General features: G+C 43.1%; 1 protein-coding gene across 2 annotated transcripts in view; it reads right to left on the reverse strand.

Annotated features, from left to right (window-relative positions):
- Positions 1-9,894: 9,894 nt before the first annotated feature.
- The window catches only part of LOC135542768 (fibroblast growth factor 14-like), a 102,231-nt gene continuing 89,385 nt past the window's right edge, over positions 9,895-22,740 (reverse strand). For both annotated transcript variants that reach the window (XM_064969952.1, XM_064969953.1), the window contains exons 4-5: positions 13,490-13,688; positions 9,895-13,399 (exon numbers count right to left, since the gene is read on the reverse strand). In XM_064969952.1, the coding sequence (XP_064826024.1) occupies positions 13,245-13,399; positions 13,490-13,688 (354 nt within the window). In that variant the 3' untranslated portion in view covers positions 9,895-13,244. The remainder of the gene's footprint in view (positions 13,400-13,489; positions 13,689-22,740) is intronic.

Raw genomic sequence — 22,740 nt, forward strand, 5'->3', positions numbered from 1 at the left:
AATTAAGCAATCCATCAGAAGTGGTGAAGAAGGCCTCAGAAACAGTGTCTGTGTTGATAGTGCTGGTCCTTGGGTGTGATTGGGATTCCAGAGTAGTGTTTGTCTGGCAGACAGTAACAGCCTCAGGGATACAGCTGCTGCTGTAGTGTCTGCCACCTACCTAATGCTGGAGATAGTGACATTAGGTCATCTTGATTACACATCCAATTAAAAATGGTAGCACAAGTGCAAGCACACACACTGCTACATACACTGCCACACACCCACACATACTGTCACACACCCACACACAAATGCGTACATGCATACACGTCTTCAAACAAACTAATTGCCCCTGCGTTTATAGCGAGTGAAATATCTAATGTGCAAATTTAGAGAGAAATGTGTTATTTTACATCTTCGTCAACAAAAACATCTCAACACTCACTCCCAGCCCCTCATCACCCAGTACTCTCTCATTCAATGTAATCACTGTCAGGTAGCCTATATATCTTTCTTCATCAATCCCACTTCTTCCCCATCTTCCCATCAACGCTGTTTTGATGGTTGCCATGGCAACCAACAAATGTCCCTGGCAACAGACGGGTGGAAATGTGTAGGTTGTGATTGGTTAATCAGTATTCAGTCCAAGGTATGTTTAACTTGTGCTGTCCCAAGATCCCCCCCCCACCACCTCTTCTGTCCCCTATCTGTCAGTCAAACAGTCTCATTCATCACAGTCATTATAGACACCCACCTCAGAGACCAGACATGTGTGTGTGTGCTGGAGTGAGAGAGAGTGTGTGGTGAGTGCGTGTGCATGTGTGCGTGATACACTAGGAAAGATCCATCAGTCCTTAATCAGAACCCTGTCTCCCAGCTCCACTGTTAGAGCCTTTATTAAACCAACCTCAGACTCCTATTTTTTGAGAAAGACCTGGATCTGTGTCCCAAATGGAACTACAGTGGTTTGCGAACGTATTCACCCCCCATAGCATTTTTCCTATTTTATTGCCTTACAACCTGGAATTAAAATTGATTTTTTGGGGGGGGGGGTTTGTACCATTTGATTTACACAACATGCCTAGCACTTTGAAGATGCAAAATATTTTTTATTGTGAAACGAACAAGAAATAAGACAAAAAACAGAAAACTTGAGCGTGCATAACTATTCAACCCCAAAGTCAATACTTTGTAGAGCCACCTTTTGCAGCAATTACAGCTGCAACTCTCTTGGGATATGTCTCTATAAGCTTGGCACATCTAGCCACTGGGATTTCTGCCCATTCTTCAAGGCAAAACTTCTCCAGCTCCTTCAAGTTGGATGGGTTCCGCTGGTGTACAACAATCTTTAAGTCATACCACATATTCTCAATTGGATTGATGTCTGGGCTTTGACTACGCCATTCCAAGACATTTAAATGTTTCCCCTTAAACTACTAGAATGTTGCTTTAGTAGTATGCTTAGGGTCATTGTCCTCCTTGAAGGTGAACCTCCATCCCAGTCTCAAATCTCTGGAAGACTGAAACAGGTTTCCCTCAAGAATTTCCCTGTATTTAGCGCTAGACATCATTCCTTCAATTCTGACCAGTTTCCCAGTCCCTGACGATGAAAAACATCCCCACAGCATGATGCTGTCACCCCCATGCTTCACTTCACTGGATGATGTTCTCGGGGTGATGTAAGGTGTTGGGCTTGTGCCAGACATATCATTTTCCTTGATTGTCAAAAAGCTCAATTCCTGACCAGAGTACCTTCTTCCATATGTTTGGGGAGTCTCCCATATGCCTTTTGGCGAACATCAAACATGTTTTCTTATTGTTTTCTTTATGCAATAGCTTTTTTCTGACCACTTTTCCGTAAAGCCCAGCTCTGTGGAGTGTACGACTTAAAGTGGTCCTCTTTGTTGCCTCTCTGATTAATGCCCTCCTTGCCTGGTCCGTGAGTTTTGGTGGGCGGCCCTATCTTGGCAGGCTTGTTGTGGTGCCATATTCTTTCAATTTTTTAATAATTGATTTAATGGTGCTCCGTGGGATGTTCAAAGTTTTTTATATTTTTTTATAATTCATCCCTGATCTGTACTTCTCCACAACTTTGTCCCTGACCTGTTTGGAGAGCTCCTTGGTCTTAGTGGTGTTGCAGACTCTGGGTCCTTTCAGAACAGGTGTATATATACTGAGATCATGTGACACATCATGTGACACTTAGATGGCACACAGGTGGACTGTATTTAACTAATTATGTGACTTCTGAAGGTAACTGGTTGCACCAGATCTTATTTAGGGGCTTCATAGCAAACCACACCACTTTTCAGTTTTTTATTTTTGTGATTTTTTTTAAACAAGTGATTTTCTTTCATTTCACTTCACCAATTTGAAATATTTTGTATGTCCATTACATGGAATCCAAATAAAAATCCATTTAAATTACATGTTGTAATGCAACAAAATAGGAAAAATGCCAAGGGGATGAATACTTTTGCAAGGTACTGTATGTAGTGCAGCCCTGGCTAACACAGTAGAGCTGAATCTGTGTACCAAATGGAACTCTATCTCCTATGTAGTATAGCCCTTGCTAATACAGTAGCATTCAGTATAAAGTTATACATTAAACATCAGTACAGTATGACAACACTCAACACACACAAATAAATATATACAGTACCAGTCAAAAGTTTGGACACACCTACTCATAAAATTATTTTTCTTCATTTTTACTATTTTTTACATTGTAGAATAATAGTGAATACATCAAAACTGTGAAATAACACACATGGAATCATGTGGTAACCAAAAAAGCATTAAAGAAATCAAAAAATATTTAACATTTTAGATTCTTCAAAGTAGCCACCCTTTGCCTTGATGACAGCTTTGCACACTCTTGGCATTCTCTCAACCAGCTTCACCTGGAATGCTTTTACAACAGTCTTGAAGGAGTTCCTACATATGCTGAGGACTTGTTGGCTGCTTTTCCTTCATTCTGCGGTCCAACTCATCCCAAACCAGGTCGGGTAATTGTGGAGGCAAGGTCATCTGATGCAGCACTCCATCACTCTCCTTCTTGGTCAAATAGCCCTTACACAGCCTGGAGGCATTTTGGGTCATTGTCCTGTTGAAAAACAAAGGATAATTCCACTAAGCACAAACCAGATGAGATAGCGTATCGCTGCAGAATGGAGTGGTAGCCATGCTGGTTAAGTATGCCTTGAATTCTAAATATATCACAGACAGTGTCTCCAGCAAAGCACCATCACACATCCTCCATGCTTCACAGTGGGAACCACACATGCGGAGGTCATCTGTTCATCTCACAAAGACACAGCGGTTGGAACCAAAAATCTAAAATTTGGACTCATCAGACCAAAGGACAGATCTCCACCGGTCTAATGTCCATTGCTTGTGTTTCATGGGCCAAGCAGATCTCTTCTTATTATTGGTGTACTTTAGTAGTGGTTTCTTTGCAGACATTTGACCACGATGGCCTGATTCAAGCAGTCTCCCCTGAACAGTTGATGTTGAGATGTGTCTGTTACTTGAACTCTGTGAAGCATTTATTTTGGCTGCAATCTGAGGTGCAGTTAACTCTAATTAATTTATCCTCTGCAGCCAAGGTTACTCTGGGTCTTCCTTACCTGTGGCGGACCTCATCAGTGCCAGTATCATTATAGTGCTTGATGGTTTTGCAACTGCGCTTGAAGAAACTTTCAAAGTTCTTGTTATTTTCCGAATTGACTGACATTCATGTCTTAAAGTAATGATGGACTGTCGTTTCTCTTTGCTTATTTGAGCTGCTCTTGCCATAATATGGACTTGGTCTTTTACCAAATCGGGCTATCTTCTGTATACCACTCATACCTTGTCACAACACAACTGATTGGCTGTTAATTGTGCATTCCAGGTGACTACTTCATGAAGCTGGTTGAGAGAATGCAAAGCTGTCATCAAGGCAAAGGGTGGCTACTTTGACGAATCTCAAATATAAAATATATTTTGATTTGTTTAACACTTTTTTGCTTACTCCATGATTCCATGTATTATTTCATAGTTGTAATGTCTTCACTATTATTCTACAATGTAGAAAATAGTACAAATAAAGAAAAAGAGGAGTGTTGACAGCGTATTCTCTTCTCCTGTCAGTTAGATGAATCGGACTTCTCTGACCTCTTATCTCTTATCTCCTGTACTGATGGAGGTCACATTCCAAATGGCACCATATTCCCCTATGTAGTGCACTACAGATATAAGGTCTTAATTTGATCACCCTGTTGCAGGAGAACTTTCTTGCAATAAAGGAAATGTCAAATTAAAAGTTTAAAGATTTGTGAAGTGTGCAATTTCCTCTTTAAAATGTATCAACCCTTACAAATGCATCCATAAAAATACTCATTATAATTCACATTTCCTGTTTCTGCAGAGTTACTTTCCTGCTGTAGCACACTGGCTCAAATTAAGATCCTACATCTATACACAGGGAATAGCTTTTATGATGCAGGAAGGAGGAGAGGAGTTGAGGACTGAGAGGGAATGGAGAGAAGGGGAGGAGGTTAAGGAGTGAGAGGGAATGGAGAGAAGGGGAGGAGATTAGGGAATGAGAGGGAATGGAGAGAAGGGGATGAGGTTAAGGAGTGAGAGGGAATGGAGAGAAGGGGAGGAGTTTAGGGAGTGAGAGGGAATGGAGAGAAGGGGATGAGGTTAAGGAGTGAGAGGGAATGGAGAGAAGGGGAGGAGGTTAAGGAGTGAGAGGGAAAGGAGAGAAGGGGAGGAGGTTAGGGAATGAGAGGGAATGGAGAGAAGGGGATGAGGTTAAGGAGTGAGGGGGAATGGAGAGAAGGGGAGGAGGTTAAGGAATGAGAGGGAATGGAGAGAAGGGGAGGAAGTTAAGTATTGAGGGTTGAGGGGGAATGGAGAGAAGGGGAGGAGGTTAAGGAATGAGAGGGAATGGAGAGAAGGGGAGGAGGTTAAGGAATGAGAGGGAATGGAGAGAAGGGGATGAGGTTAAGGAGTGCGAGGGAATGGAGAGAAGGGGAGGAGGTTAAGGAGTGCGAGGGAATGGAGAGAAGGGGACGAGGTTAAGGAGTGCGAGGGAATGGGGGGGGGGGGTGGATAAGAGCACCTGAGAAAGTCTATTTAATTCATGTGAAAATGTAATCTCACCCACACATGCTTTTCTTTAGATGGCCTCTCCATTGAATGAAGCCCACACGTGCATTTCTATCAAACACTCTACTGTAAGAGAGAAGAGCTTTCAGAAGAGCTGTCAGATAACCATGTCTGTTATAAACTAACCATTAAAACTGGCCCTGGGCCAGTGGTTACAGCTTCTCTGATCTGAGAAGCAGACCACTCAGTGTGATTTGATAGGTGTGAAACTGTGTGTGTGCTGCTGTTGGTTACCATAGCTACATTACTAGGACTTCAAACCAGGTCCCGCACCAATATGGTCACCACATGGGCATGAGTAGGGAATATTACCATGAAAAGCCTGTCTGTGACGCAGGTTGTGTGTGTGTGTGTCTCGCAGGCCTGGTGTGTTTTGGCTTTGATGATAATGAAGCTGAGAGGAACAGGCTCTCAAGTGACAGATCAATGCCACCTCGACTCGACAGACTGCTGCTGCGTGTGTGTGTGTGTGTGTGTGTGTGTGTGTGTGTGTGTGTGTGTGTGTGTGTGTGTGTGTGTGTGTGTGTGTGTGTGTGTGTGTGTGTGTGTGTGTGTGTGTGCGCGCGTGTGGGTGTGCGCGCGTGTGGGTGTGTGTGTGTTTAATTCCTTTCAGACTATATGCTTATTGGGCTGATAGGTGTAAAAAAAAGAAGGGAACTTAATTAAAGAGCAGGAAATTAACTAGTTCTTTCACCTTTAGATAAAAATAATGAAAACAGTATAACTGCTCGTACATAATTGGTGTGGGATATTATTCATTTCAGTTAAGGTTTCAAATATATATGCATTCAATCATTGCAAGACAATGAAGGCATGCCAAATGATTTTCTTGTGTGTGTGTGTGTAGGTGCGTGTGTCTGCCTAAATGTGTGTGATTCTTTTATCAATGGCAGCATCTACGTGTGGTTGTCAAGGTAGCAGATCCAGAATTCCAGACTATGCTCACTGAGTCTGTACAAAGTCAAACATTTCCTTAATTTTGGCTCAGTCACAGTGTTTAGGGCCAAATAGCATTACAGTTTGCTCTGTTTTTTGTAAATTCTTTCCAATGTGTCAAGTAATTATCTTTTTGTTTTCTCATGATTTGTTTGGGTCTAATTGTGTTGCTCTTTTCTGGATTTTGATCATTAGCGAGTATCAGACAAATTCTGCCCTGCATGCATTATTTGGTGTTTTACGTTGTTCTCTGTTTCCGTAGGGATTATCATTGTTAGTTTATTGACCACTATGAAGGCATCTCCTACACACTTGTGTAATATGGAATGGTGACAATATACAACACGTGAGATCGGTATATGATAACATTTACAGATTTCATCCCAACGGGGCTGAATATGAACACATTCAATGATTGCCATGGGAATTGAGGCAGTGCTGTTCCAGTATCTATCTAATCTCATATTGTGTGTTTCTTAAATAGCGTCCTCTTCATCTGTCTAATCTCATAAAGTCTCTGGCGACATTTGAAAAGTTCACCCTCCTCGTTGTGAGGTCTCCGGATGACATGAGGGCAGATTGTGACTTCTCAGCTGCCCTGCCCTCTGACGCCGGGTGACATTTTAGAACCGTAATCAGGGTGCTGGAGTTAGGAGGAAATAAACACGAGTGTCAGATTGTCCAGCGCTATTTCGTTCCTACCGTACAATAGTTTTTTTTGTCTCCACAAATGAATTCTGAACTGTAACCTTGCCTTTTCTCTCTGTAGCTTCATCACCATATTTTATTTAGCCTCTTTTCTAACCTTTTATGTGAAAAAGGACTTTACCCTGACACCCAAACAGTATAACATTTACCTCAAAATAAACACTGGACAGGTAATTGTGTGAAGGGCAGCTAGTATACTCACATTACAAACAATAACATGGTTCCACATGTCTGTACATGTGGGGTGTAAACATAATGACAAATGGGTTTATTTTCTGTTGGCTTCAGATATGGTCAGAATGGCTCATGGTTGTGTCACTTTGTATAATACCCATAAGTCAGTGCTTTGGCATACGCTCTGATTCCACGCGACTTCCCCCTCAATGCTCAGACTAATTTACATTATGCAAAACTTAATTACCACAGCCTAATTAGTTGGCAGTCTCATCTATCATTTAGAAAAGGAGAGGGGTTGTCTGTGTGTGTGTCTATGTGTGTGTCTAATTGTGTGTGTGTGTCTAAGTGTGTGTTTGTCTAAGTGTGTGTGTATATTGTATCTCTGCGTCAATGGTGTGCCTTAATCTACTGTATCTTCTTGTGTCAGTTTTCTGAGCTGGTGCATCTTGGGTAAGGCTGTGGGCATGTCAAACTGAATTATGTTTTTCCTGTTCTGGCCACACCTGAAGCTTGACTTCATACAAACATTTTGGAATTCATGTTTTAGTACTCTGGACTCTGTTTGCAGAAGGACAGATTGAGGACAGATACTATCAATCGACTGAGGAAGGAAACATAGCTTTCTATTAGCAAATCTCCAATCAACCAATCCCAATCACAGACACATCTTTGTCATTTCCAATCAGCCTATCCAGTGAGCCGTAGCCAGCCAACCACTGTGTAACATGGATCGATGAGTATTTTCTACATTTAAGTCAGTTGTATCTGTGTGTTTGTGCGTTCGTGTTTTTGTGTGTCTGTGTGCATGTCTGGGAGTCTGCCTGCCTACCTGTCTGCCTCCGTCTGTCTATCTGCATGTGTATGTACACTACCGTATAAAAGTTTGGGGTCACTTAGAAATGTCCTTGTTTTTGAAAGAAAATAATTTTTTTTGTCCATTAAAATAACATCAAATTGATCAGAAATACATTGTAAATGTTGTAAATGACTATTGTAGCTGGATTTGTAATGGGATATCTACATAGGCCAAGAAACTGAAGATCTCGTACAACGCTGTGTACTACTCCCATCACAGAACAGTGCAAACAGGCTCTAACCAGAATAGAGGGAGTGGGAGGCCCCGGTGCACAACTGAGCAAGAGGACAAGTACATTAGAGTGTCTAGTTTGAGAAACAGACGCCTCACAAGTCCTCATCTGGCAGCTTCATTTTTAATTTTTTTATATTTTCATTTTACCTTTATTTTACTAGGCAAGTCAGTTAAGAACAAATTCTTATTTTCAATGACGGCCTAGGAACAGTGGGTTAACTGCCTGTTCAGAACGACAGATTTGTACCTCGTCAGCTCGGGGATTCGAACTTGCAACCTTTCGGTTACCAGTCCAACGCTCTAACCACTAGGCTATCCTGCCCCCCATTAAATAGTACCCGCAAAACACCAGTGTCAACGTCAACAGTGAAGAGGTAACTCCGGGATGCTGACCTTCTAGACAGAGTTCCTCTGTCCAGTCTCAACGTCAACAGTGAAGAGGTAACTCCGGGATGCTGACCTTCTAGACAGAGTTCCTCTGTCCAGTCTCAACGTCAACAGTGAAGAGGTAACTCCGGGATGCTGACCTTCTAGACAGAGTTCCTCTGTCCAGTCTCAACGTCAACAGTGAAGAGGCAACTCCGGGATTCTGGCCTTCTAGGCAAAGTTCCTCTGTCCAGTGTCTGTGTTCTTTTGCCCATCTTAATCTTTTCTTTTTATTGGCCAGTCTGAGATATGTTTTTTTTCTTTGCAACTCTGCCTAGAAGGCCAGCATCCCGGAGTCGCCTCCTATACACTTGGATTAGCTAACACAACGTGCCATTGGAACACAGGAGTGATGGTTGCTGATAATGGGCCTCTGTACGCCTATGTAGATATTCCATTAAAAATCAGCCGTTTCCAGCTACAATAGTCGTTTACAACATTAACAATGTCTACACTGTATTTCTGATCAATTTGATGTTATTTTAATGGACAGAAAAACGTGCTGTTCTTTCAAAAACAAGGACATTTCAGCCAATAGAGGCACACGGAGAGCTATCGACACCCAACAAAAGACCCAACGTGGATAAATGGCTCGGGAACGTGGGCCTGAACAGGGGAGCTGGAGCGTGTGTTCAAGGGAACACTGCGGAAGTAATGATGCTAAACGGGAGCGTTTTCTCAATTGAAAAGAGCCAGACACAACCTAGGGCACAGTGTCTTTGTCTTCAGCATGTCGTCTGTGTTCTTTTCTGTTATGCCTCTTAGATGACCGAAAAGCCTCGAGTCTGAAGAGACCCTTGAGTCAACGCTGGGCTGTTTGAGTTGCAGTGGAGAGGAGAGCAGTTAAATGAGCCAGTTGGAAGCTGATGATGAGATGGACTTAAAGGGATACTTTGGGATTTTGGCAAAGTTGCCCTTTATCAACTTCCACAGTCAGATGAACTCATGGAGGCCATTTTTATGTCTCTGCATCCACTATGAAGGAAGTTAGAGGTAGTTTTGCGAGCTAATGGTAACTAGCGTTAGCGCAATGACTGGAAGTATATGGTATCTACTAGCATGCTAGCAGTTGCCATAGACTTCCAGTCATTGCGCTAATGCTAGTTAGCAATTGCGTTAATGTTAGTTAGCAACTTTCTTCAAACTGCTCACGGATACATACACATGGTATCAGCGAGTTCTTCTGACTCTGGGGAAGTAGATAAAGGGCTTGATTGCCAAAATCCTGAAGTATCCCCTTAAGGGGGTTATGAAAAAGCTACCAACTCATAGAGAGGAAATATTACCTAATTTCTTCAGCTATTTGTCCTTTGTCCAGCTCCTATGCCACGTTTTGATGTGAGGAAACATTCTCCATTCTTTGTAATGTACCAGATTGGGACAATGCAGAGTAATGTCAATAACATCACCATGTCTCCTTCATATAAATATTTTATTCAATATGTTGTATCTGTGTATACAATGGAGACACAAACTGTACAGTGCAGACAAACTCTTTTGCATATATATGTATGTAAAGTTAGCGGTACATTTACCGACATCATCTCTTTTTTTCCTTATTTTTGTTTTGACTTGATACACATAGGCTACAGTACTACATGCTTATCTCCACTGCCTTTCTGGTTTACCATGCAACAGGTGAGAGACGTATAGACAGAGAGAGAGAGAGACAGATGGAGAGAGAGAGAGGGGTGGGCAGGGGTAAGGGGCTGAATGAGATGGAATGTTGAGAAAGAAAGAAAGGGAGAGAGAAAGAAAGAGAGAGGTTTGTACATTTGCACAGTCAAAGTCAATTCAATTTGACAAAAACTGATCTAGTCTCACTTGAAGCAGTCAGTTAGAGATTCAGAATCCAGCAGCACATAGAGCTCACTGATGACAGGATTCAATCAGAGACCTTAGAGAGAGTTTGGCCAATGCAGTCTGAACTATGACATCACAGAGCTCGATGGCAGCCACGTTCGTGTCACTGGGCAATATTGAATCCTCAAGAGGCAGCAATGTGGTGCCCAGCTCTACAGTTGGCCCAACTCTCCATATTAAAGGACTCTGGTTTCAACAGGAACAGAAACACCATTAACTCAAAGACACAACCCCATCAAATTGTAGGTCTACATTTCTTTGCCAAGAACAGCAGCTTTTGTTCAGCTTGGTACAGACAAAACACTGGACAAGAAGTACAGCAAATGTTGCTTCAACACTTTCCCACAAACAGCCCAGTGGAATCTTTTTTTTTTACACCGAACCTTTTCGAGTGTTTTCTCTATGATCTCACCCAGCGAGCAAGCTTACGGTGGCCCATGAGCAGCCTGGGCCACAGGGCAAGTTCGGCATCCATGGCCCGTTTTGCTCATAGGCTTTACAGTGGCTGACTGTTGTTATGTGCTCTTGGAGCTAACGTCAGCCTTCAGGTCCCAGGCACGGTTACAGGCTCAGCGAACTACCTCTGCTACTTATACAGGAAGTGACAGATCTTGATCCTCACAGTAAACATTTCATCACAAAAACGTAACAGACCAACATCATTCCCTTATTTCATTTAGATGAATGACATGTAAAAGAGATTGGGTAAAGTCAAACGACGGGTAACGTCAAAGTATCAATGGCTTCTAAATGAGAAAGCTACAACTCCAAGATGGGATGGGAGGTTTGTAGTCACAGTGTGAAAGCCAACGGATATAGGACTGCGGCAGCATACCTCTTACCAATGCCAGCTAACAGCTACACCTGCAACATCACTTCTTTTACTGGGCCGTTTAGGACTGTTCCCTGTAGTGACTCTGTAGTGACTCTACTGTTCTTTCAATATTTTTGTACGTTCTTTGACTCTGTCAACTTCACTATGTGTGCATGTACAGGGAGCTGTCAAAATACAGGAAACGCCAACATAGTGTCGTAATAGGGCGTTGTGCCACGAGCCAGAACAGCTTCAATGCACCTTGGCAGAGATTCTAGAAGTGTCTGGAACTCTATTGGTGGGATGCAACACTATTCTTCTGCAAGAAATTTCATCATTTTTTTTTTTTTTGGCAGGTTGAAGTTTATTCTCACGAGTCTTGTCCTAGAGGCAGAACTGAGCGATTTCCCCTTAGATAGGCCAGCTGCAAAGTGAAAATTGGCTTTTTGGTGTTAATTTAAGGTGATGGTTAGGCATTAGGGTTAACAGTGTGGTTAAAGTTAGGTTTAAAATCAGATTTTATGATTTGTGGCTGTGCCAGCTAGCTAGTGACCACTCTGCAGAACTGCCTCCAGAACAAGATTCATGACAAAAAAACACCAACCTGCTTGTTGTTGATGGTGATGGAAAACGCTGTCTCAGACACCGCTCCAGAATCTCCCATAAGTGTTCAGTTGGGTTGAGATCTGGTGACTGTGCGGCCATTGCCTGTGGTTTACACCATCTTCATGCTCATCAAAACGTTCAGTTACCACTTCTGCCCTGTGGATGGGGGACCCTTATCATCCTAGGGGGGCATAGCCATGGTAGCCAAAATAATGGCCTGCACAGCATTTTTATAAATTACCCTAAGATGGGATGTTAATTGCTTAATTAACTCAGGAACCACACCTGTGTGGAAGCACATTCTTTCAATATACTTGGCATCCCTCATTTACTCAAGCGTTTCCATTATTTTGGGCAGTTACCTATATGTTGCCAGTGAAAATGCTACATGTCGGTCACCCTTGTGCAACTTTTGGCACTTTTCAAATATTGAATTGGAATTTCAATTCATGTTCTGAATTGACCATGGCTCTGGATAGAACCTCATAGCTTCTGTGGAGATGCTAGTTACTCTGCTACCATGCACTCTACCTACCATGCTTTGCATCTGCTACCTCCTCAATACTACCAAAACATTAACATCTCATCCCCAGCCCCAGTCCTCTCCCTCTATACATGTCTTACAAAATAGAAGTATTGCCCTCCTGCATCATTCGCTGCCTAAATGAACCTACAAACACACACAGAGAAAATAGTGATAGTAAGAAATAGAATAGAGATGTGGAGGTAGAGAGAAGCTAAGAAAGAATGAGAGAGTGAGAGAGACAAAGAGAGAAAGAAACTAAGAAAGAATGAGAGAGGAAGCGAGAGAGAGAAGCTAAGAAAGAATGAGAGAGAGAAAAATAGATGACAATTCTGTTTTGTGTCATTGCAACAATCTATCCAGACGGTCGCTGGTGCATTTTGGGTATAGAATTATAAACAAGCAAACAAATTGGTAAACAGACGAACAAACGGACTGTGGTCAATATGGATGGACTCTGTTGCTATAGTGCGTCAGAGTGAGAGAGGGGGCTTATGGGTAGCCATCAGCAGGCAAGGCTACCTGGCAAAAAGGAAGAGGGAAAAAAACGCTTTGTCATCATTCTCACAGATTGTCACAGAAAAATAATGGTAAGGATTTGAAAAAGGCATTCCGTATCGTGTAGGTAGGGCATTCCGCTGTCCAAGTCTGTAGTTTATCTAGCTGATAAAATCAGCCAATTCCCCTCCTCCTCCCCTTCCTCCTCCTCCTTGTCAACACCTTCCTGCTCCTTCTTCTCCCCTCCTCTTCTCCCTTCCACCTCCCCTCCCCCATCCCCCAAATGGAGTGGTCCATTTCCTCATCTCGAACACCACTGCACCGAATCAGCCAAAAAGAGAAAGAGAGAGAGAAAGAGAGAAGAGGTGGGACTTAGCCCATAATTGACCAATCAAGGTGAGAGTTTGAGTGCAGTGGGCAGAGTCTCAAGTCTCTGTCGTGTGGGGGGAGAGGAGGGGGCAGGGTTATGTTGCAGTCTCCTTCGGGTCGGGTTTGTTGATTGGTTTGCCCCCGTTCATGGCCACTGGTTCGCTGGTTGTGCTTTTGCTGGGCGGGACTCCGGCAACTTTAGGCAATGTCTCCCTGACGTCGTGCAACGACGGCTCCTTGTACATCGCAACTACAGAGAACAGGAGAGATCAGAGTGTTAGAGCATGTGAGAGTGTGTGTGTGTGTGTGTGCATCCATGTGTGTGTGACAACCCCCTTACCTTCTATAGGTTTGGGCAGGAAGTGAGCGGCTGGTTTGGTCTTTTTCACTCGGTTGCCCTTCATGGGCTGTCCTTCCTTGTTCAGGCCCAAGAACCAGGCCCTCCCAGACTCATTCTGTCTGTACAGCATCGACGAGTAGATCACATAGTAGTTCTCAAACACAGACTCCTTAAACTTACACTCTGCTGTAAACAGCTCCTACAGGAGACACACACACACACACACACACACACACACACACACACACAGAATCAGTATCAAACATACAACAATGGACAAATTGCTACCACTTAATATTCCATTAGATACCAGCCCAACGTCCATCCAAGACTTTTATAATAGTTTCAATCAACTGTTTCCATGACGTTTATTTAACTTCCATTGGCGATGATTTACCAATATTCAACCTGCTAAATGACTCACCCTGAATTGAATTCCACTCCTCTATCGATCTCTACATACATTCAGCCTGAATCCTAGAAGATGTTTGTGCTCACTTCAAAATGAGGGGTGTTGTACAAAACACATTCATCAGCGATTGGATCGTCTCTAACCAATCAGAGTATCAAAGCCAATGACGTGATTCATGGTTCGTGATGGCTCGCTCTAGCCCAACCCATTGGTTTCTGGAACCAATCAGAACGTTTATAATGTGTTTGCATTCTACAAGATGTCAGGGAGGAAAGCAAATCCAGACTGATTGTGGAGAAGAAACGCAGTGGGGGTGGTGTTTGGCGCTGTGGCTGGATGGGCAGTCTCCTAAATGACTGATTTGTACTGTAATTAACCATCCCTAGCTTCCAGAGCTTCAGAGAGAGAGACGGGCTGGGAAAACATTGAAATTCCAATCAGGTGTGCTTGTCAGTCACCACCACAAGAAAAGAGACACTCGCTCACCTGTGTGGGCCTTTGTTCCCAGTTACCATGGAAACGATGGAACAGAGAAGATGGGAGGAGAAGAGGAGGAGGGTGGGGCAGTGGTGATTGATCGTGTTTGTGGTTGGCAACATATTTCCATTTTCCTTTGCTCTTTTTATGGTTCTCATTATGGTTCACTGCACTTTTCCCCTGTGTCTTTCAACTCTGTCCAATTAGCACATTCAGGCTGTGTCTCAATAGTCTAAAGTTGCTTCCTCTACTTGTCTTCTCTCCTCTCCTCTCTTTCATCTGCTCTGATGTGAAAGAATTGGACAGGTGTCCACCATGTTGCTCTTACTTATCTTGTGATTTCAGATCATTTAGGATTTAAAGGCCCAATGCAGACTTTTTTTTTATCTCAACATCAAATAATTTCTGGGTAACAATTAAGTACCTTACTGTGATTGTTTTCAATTAAAATAGTAAAAAAATAAACAAAAATAGCTTCTTAGTAAAGAGCAATTTTCTCAAGCAAAAATGTTGCTATGAATGTTTGGGAGGGGTTTGAGTGGGGAGGGGAAAACTGAAAACTAGCTGTTATTGGCAGAGACGTTAGGAACCCTCTTTCTAATTGGTCTATTAATTAATTAATCACCTGGTGATACCACCAAATCTCCATCCCACCAAAATATACATTTTAAACAGCTCTTTCACTAAAAGGACATTATCATAATTTTCCCAATTTCACAGTATTATTCCAACCTCATAGTGTTGAAATATACATAAAACACAGGAAATCACACGTTTGACCGCACTGAGCCTTTAAGGTGAGGTGACAAGGAGAGGAAGCCATTTTAGACAATTGAGATGGACCTGCATACTGAACAATGTTATAAAACACAGGCTGTTAGAGAGAAGAGGAGGCAGTGGAGATTAACGGAGAGAAAGAAAGAGGGGAAGGAAAGAAAGAAAGGAGGACGTAGGAGGAGAGAAGGGAGAGATAAATCACCAAGGGAGGAGAATGTTTCCTGGGGGGGGAAACACACAGACACACACAGTCTTGTATAACTAACCTTGTGGGGACACACAATTCAGTCCCATTCAAATCCTGTTTTACCTAACCCATAAACCTAACACTAACCTTAACCCCAAAACCTAACCCTAGCTCCTAACCATAACCCTAAATCGAACCCTAGCTCCTAACCCTAAACATAATTCTAACCCTAATTCTAACCTTAACTCTAAACCCCATAGAAATAGCATTTGACCTTGTGGGGACCAACAAAATGTCCCTAGTTGGTCAAATATTTGTTTGTTTACTATTCTTCTGGGGACTTCTGGTCCAAACAAGTATAGTTAAACATGTTCAAACACACACACACACACACACACACACACACACACACACACACACACACACACACACACACACACAGTTTGCTACAGCAGGAAAATAATCCTGCAGCAACAGGAAATGTGAGGTATTATGTGGATTATAATTAATGGACATTTTTGTAGGGGTTGATACGTTTTCCGCAAGGGAAAATCAAGTCTGACATTTCAAAGTGGAAATTACAAACTTCAGAAGCCTTATTAAACCTTGCATATACTAGACGTTTTAAATGTCCTACACTGCAAGAAACTTCGCCTGCAATAGGGTGATCAAATGAAGACCCTACATCTGTACACACACATGCTGGACCTTAATATTTTATAATATTAGAAACTGACTTAGGGCCAGTTTTCATGCTGTGCTCTATATAGTTGAGGTCAGACCAGGGGTTAGAAGGATGCTGAGGTCAGGCCAGGGGTTAGAAGGATGCTGAGGTCAGGCCAGGGATTAGAAGGATGCTGAGGTCAGACCAGGGGTTAGAAGGGTGCAGAGGTCTGACCAGGGGTTAGAAGGGTGCAGAGGTCAGACCAGGGGTTAGAAGGGTGCAGAGGTCTGACCAGGGGTTAGAAGGATGCTGAGGTCAGACCAGGGATTAGAAGGATGCTGAGGTCAGACCAGGGGTTAGAAGGATGCTGAGGTCAGACCAGGGGTTAGAAGGATGCTGAGGTCAGGCCAGGGGTTAGAAGGATGCTGAGGTCAGACCAGGGATTAGAAGGATGCTGAGGTCAGACCAGGGGTTAGAAGGGTGCAGAGGTCAGACCAGGGGTTAGAAGGGTGCAGAGGTCTGACCAGGGGTTAGAAGGATGCTGAGGTCAGACCAGGGATTAGAAGGATGCTGAGGTCAGACCAGGGGTTAGAAGGATGCTGAGGTCAGACCAGGGGTTAGAAGGATGCTGAGGTCAGGCCAGGGGTTAGAAGGATGCTGAGGTCAGACCAGGGGTTAGAAGGGTGCAGAGGTCAGACCAGGGGTTAGAAGGGTGCAGAGGTCAGACCAGGGGTTAGAAGGGTGCAGAGGTCTGACCAGGGGTTAGAAGGATGCTGAGGTCAGACCAGGAGTTAGAAGGGTGCAGAGGTCAGACCAGGGGTTAGAAGGATGCTGAGGTCAGACCAGGGGTTAGAATGATGCTGAGGTCAGGCCAGGGATTAGAAGGATGCTGAGGTCAGACCAGGGGTTAGAAGGATGCTGAGGTCAGACCAGGGATTAGAAGGATGCTGAGGTCAGACCAGGGGTTAGAATGATGCTGAGGTCAGGCCAGGGGTTAGAAGGATGCTGAGGTCAGACCAGGGGTTAGAAGGATGCTGAGGTCAGGCCAGGGGTTAGAAGGATGCTGAGGTCAGACCAGGGGTTAGAAGGATGCTGAGGTCAGGCCAGGGGTTAGAAGGATGCTGAGGTCAGGCCAGGGGTTAGAAGGATGCTGAGGTCAGGCCAGGGGTTAGAATGGTGCAGAGATCAGACCAGGTGTTAGAAGGGTGCAGAGAGTGATCCAGTATTGATCCCACATGAACACCTGGTTCCAGTGAGGATAGAGCTTATTGTTTTCTCTGTCATGCAGGGAGTGTGTGTCAGTGTGTGCGTGGTGTGTATGTGGTGTGTGTGTGTGTGTGTAGGTGTGTGGCGTGAGTCGTGTGGTGTGCATGTGTGTGTTGTGTGTATGTGTGGTAAGTGTGTGTGTGTATGTGTGTCATGTGGCAAATGTGTATGTGTGGGTTTGTGTGTGTTTGTGCCTCCAACACTGTTCATTATCACACTGCTAATTACCCAGGGGAATTGTGGGTAAACAAGTAAGTTAAAGAAAGGAAAGAGGGCGAGAGGAGGAGAACTGGAGAATGGCATAATACAGGACAGAATAAACACTGTGTGAAGGACTAGTGAAACTTAGAGAACTCTTTAGATGGGGTGTTAAAGTCTTAAAGGAGCAATTGTCATTTTTGGCAAAATAAATTTTTGTATAAGTCATCTTTTCGAAAGTATTTTGGCCGTTGTGGTTTAAACCAAAAAAGCGATATGATACTCTGAGAAAAATGGCAGAATCATGGTGTTCAGTTCTACAGTTGTCTGTATCTCTTCAGCTGCCATAAACTGTTAACGCCGATAGATATAGAGTAGCATCCTTGCTGTTGTGTGTCCTGTCTGGTTGTCCTTTAGTGAGTATGACACCATGCTCTTCCTTTCAACTCCGCAAACCTTTCATCTAGTCATCCTGTCCTGTTTCTGCCTCTGGATCCAACACACACGTGCACACACACACGCCACAAGGTCTATGTCAGAAAATAGATGCTCTGGTATAGAAAGGAAAAGTGTGAGAGAGAGAGAGAGAGAGAGAGAGAGGGAGAGAGAGAAGAGGAAGAGAATTGAGAGAGAGAGTGAGAGAAGAGAGGGAGAGAAGAGGAAGAGAATAGAGAGAGAACGAGAGAGGAGGAAGAGAGAGCGAGAGAAGAGAGGGAGAGAAGAGGATGAAATGAGAGAGAGAGCGAGAGAAGAGGGAGAGCAAAAGCAAGAGAGAAGACAAAGAGGTAGTGAGAGAGAGAGAGAGAGAGAGAGAGAGAGAGAGAGAGAGAGAGAGAGAGAAGGAGAGAAGGGGAAGAGAAGAGAGAGAGCAAGAGTAGAGGAAGAAAGAGAGAGAGAAAAGACAGAGGGAGCGAGAGAGAGAAGAGAGGGAGAGAAGAGGAAGAGAGAGCGAGAGACGATGAAGAGAGAGAGAGCGAGAGAAGATGAAGAGGGAGCGAGAGAGAGAGAGAGAGAGAAGAGAGGGAAAGAAGAGGAAGAGAAGAGAGAGAAGAGAGGAAGAGAGTGAGAGGAGAGAGAGAGAAGGAAGAAGAGAAGATAGAGAGAGAGAAGAGGGAAGAGGAAGAGAGAGAGAGTGAGAGAGAGAGTGAGAGGAGAGAGAGAAGGAAGAAGAGAAGAGAGAGAAGGAAGAGGAAGAGAGAGACAACAAAAGAGAGATATACACACAGCCATACAAAGGTTTAATGTATTTTTCCACCAAATAAACAAATAACTGTAATTATCCTCATGCCAATATATGAGCTACAGTATGTGACTTTGTGTCTTTGTCCCTCAAAGCTGCAACTACCCCCCCCCCCTCCCCACACACACACACTGCTCCTCCTGATCCCTGATATCCTGCCTTTCCGAATTATAACTAAATCACCCAGGAATATTACGGAAATTAGGAAAGACCACTGCTGGCAAGCATCCACTTAAACAGCAACGGGGAGAAATGGTGGGAAAGAGTACAGTTGAGAGTTTCAGCATGTGTGAGTGTATGTGTTGCCTATGTATTCATGTGTTGAATATGTCATGGAACATGTCAGCTCATAGGCATCAGCAGACTCTGGGCAGGAATCAGTGTCTCCTTGTTTATCTCTACTGAACAAAAATATAAATGCAACATGTAAAATGTTGGTCCCATGTTTCATGAGCTTAAATAAAAGATCCCAGAAATGTTAGTTACACACAAAAAAGTGTATTTCTCTCAAATTTTGTGCACAAATTTCTTTCCATCCCTATTAGTGAGTATTTCTCCTTTGCCAAGATAATCCATCCACCTGACAGGTGTGGCATATCAAGAAGCTGATTAAACAGCATAATCATTACACAGGTGCACCTTGTACTAGGGACAATAAAAGGGCACTCTAAAATGTGCAGTTGTGTCACACAACACAATTTCACAGACGGTTTTGAGGAAGCATGCAATTGACATGCTGACTACAATAATGTCCATTGGAGCTGTTGCCAGATAATTGAATGTTAATTTCTCTACCATAAGCCGCCTCCAATGTCATTTTAAAGAATTTGGCAGTAAGTCCAACCGGCTTCACAACTGCAGACCACATGTAACCATGCCAGCCCAGGACCTCCACATCCGGCTTCTTCACCTGCGGATCGTTCGAGATCAGCCACCTGGACAGCTGATGAAACTGATGAGTATCTTGTCTTGTTATAAAGCCCTTTTGTGGAGAAAAGGTGGCAAATACAGCACCTATCTTACTTACGTTTTCCTCCATAGTATTAACATGTAGAGGATATGATAGTTCTCCCTCCATAGTATTAACATGTAGAGGATATGATAGTTCTTCCTCCATAGTATTAACATGTACAGGATATGATAGTTCTCCCTCCATAGTATTAACATGTAGAGGATATGATAGTTCTCCCTCCATAGTATTAACATGTAGAGGATATGATAGTTCTCCCTCCATAGTATTAACATGTAGAGGATATGATAGTTCTCCCTCCATAGTATTAACATGTAGAGGATATGATAGTTCTCCCTCCATAGTATTAACATGTAGAGGATATGATAGTTCTCCCTCCATAGTATTAACATGTAGAGGATATGATAGTTCTCCCTCCAGAGTATTAACATGTAGAGGATATGATAGTTCTCCCTCCATAGTATTAACATGTACAGGATATGATAGTTCTCCCTCCATAGTATTAACATGTAGAGGATATGATAGTTCTCCCTCCATAGTATTAACATGTAGAGGATATGATAGTTCTCCCTCCATAGTATTAACATGTAGAGGATATGATAGTTCTCCCTCCATAGTATTAACATGTAGAGGATATGATAGTTCTCCCTCCATAGTATTAACATGTAGAGGATATGATAGTTCTCCCTCCATAGTATTAACATGTAGAGGATATGATAGTTCTCCCTCCATAGTATTAACATGTAGAGGATATGATAGTTCTCCCTCCATAGTATTAACATGTAGAGGATATGATAGTTCTCCCTCCATAGTATTAACATGTAGAGGATATGATAGTTCTCCCTCCATAGTATTAACATGTAGAGGATATGATAGTTCTCCTCCATAGTATTAACATGTAGAGGATATGATAGTTCTCCCTCCATAGTATTAACATGTAGAGGATATGATAGTTCTCCCTCCATAGTATTAACATGTACAGGATATGATAGTTCTCCCTCCATAGTATTAACATGTACAGGATATGATAGTTCTCCCTCCATAGTATTAACATGTAGAGGATATGATAGTTCTTCCTCCATAGTATTAACATGTAGAGGATATGATAGTTCTCCCTCAATAGTATTAACATGTAGAGGATATGATAGTTCTCCCTACATAGTATTAACATGTAGAGGATATGATAGTTCTCCCTCCATAGTATTAACATGTAGAGGATATGATAGTTCTCCCTCCATAGTATTAACATGTAGAGGATATGATAGTTCTCCCTCCATAGTATTAACATGTAGAGGATATGATAGTTCTCCCTCCAGAGTATTAACATGTACTGTATACTGTTTTTGTTACTATAAAGGTGTAAACCAACATACAGGTTTCCGTGTAACTGTGTGTGTGTGTTGTTTGTGTGTGTGTGTGTGTGTGTGCTCGAGTACTCAGATGTGTGTGTTCTTCACACTCTTCAACACACACTCAGAGCTGGTTTCCTCTTGCCCGGCATCGTTTGTAATTAACACATACCAGATAATTTCACACTAGTCCATCTGTTGACTGCAGAGACAGAGACTGAGAGAGATGGGTGGATCGAGACGAGTCTCTCTCTGCAACCAGAGAGCCGTCTCATCTGTCTGACAGATGTGTAGTACTATAGATCATCTTGATGCTTCATCATCAGGAGGAGTAACACTACAACACACTATTCTTGATCTTACTGTTAAGGGTCGGCCATCTTGTGTCTTTGTGATTCATCAAAGCAGCGCCTCTGTAAACCGCCTCTGTACTAGAGCAACATATCTGTTGTTATTTTTATAAAAGATATTTCTTCGATAAAAAAAATAGACAATATCTGTAAAATCCCTAACAGGACTGCTTTTTTTTCATAGTCAGCGGTGTGTGTGTGTGTGTGTGTGTGTGTGTGTGTGTGTGTGTGTGTGTGTGTGTGTGTGTGTGTGTGTGTGTGTGTGTGTGTGTGTGTGTGTGTGTGTGTGTGTGTGTGTGTGTGTGTGTGTGTGTGTGTGTGTGTGTGTGTGTGTGTGCACGCGCGGGTGCATGTGGACAGGACTTCCCCATCAATAATTAAAAAGCAGCCCTCCTCCTCTGTCTCTAACTGAACAGAGAAACAGAACATAACATCTCTCCTCCAAAAAAGGACAAAACAAGCGGCCGGCTGCTCTCCTCTCTGCAGCATCACATCACTGTCCCTCGCTCCGACACAGTGAGGAAAAAGAGTGATATTTGACTGCTCTGGTGTGTCAGGGTCGGGAATAATTCATATTTCCCTCCCTCCCTCCCACTCTCTCTCACCATCTTTCTCACCACTTCACTTTCTCTCAAGGAAGCCCTCAAGTTTCCTTGGAGACAAGGAGAGAGAGGAGGGTTTGGGTGCAAACGGATGTGGATTTCTCTCTATTTCAATCTCTCTCTCTTTCTCTCTCTGCTGGTCTTTTCCATATAAAGCTCATTGTTAGAACACTACCTGTCGAGGCAGAAGCAGCAGCTGATGTATTTCCATTATTATGTGAAGAATAAAGAGGATGAGTAATGGTGAATTCACAATGAGAAACACGAAGGGAACTGTTCTATCTAGTGTCATATAGTGACATGCCCAATAATTCATCACCAACCCCATAAAGACTAGAGAACTATTCAAGATAAGAATCTTACTGAGGAGTCATATAATGTTGCAGCCTAAAGAGAAGATGACCTCTTGTGCCCTACCTCGGATAATGACCAGAGGAGGCTGGTGGGAGGCGCTACAGGAGGACGGGCTCACTGTAACGGCTGGAATGGAATCAATGGAACGGAGTCAAATGTGTAGTTTCCATGTTCATGACGCATGTTCCCCTTCATACGAACCCGGGGTGAACCAATGGTCAGACAGACAGCATTGTACACAAACAATAAGCCAAGGGAGTTTTTTTGAGCGAGAATAAAGAGGACTTTCGAGTAGTAAGCCATGTTAATAAGAAGGGTCTAGAAGAGTCTTATATGGTGAGCTACCGAGTGGCTAGGACAGGCAAGACCCTTACTATTGTGGAGGACTTAATTCTTCCTGCTGCC

The sequence above is a fragment of the Oncorhynchus masou genome, chromosome 6 (genome assembly GCF_036934945.1).
Source record: "Oncorhynchus masou masou isolate Uvic2021 chromosome 6, UVic_Omas_1.1, whole genome shotgun sequence".
NCBI classification, from domain to species: Eukaryota; Metazoa; Chordata; class Actinopteri; order Salmoniformes; family Salmonidae; genus Oncorhynchus; species Oncorhynchus masou.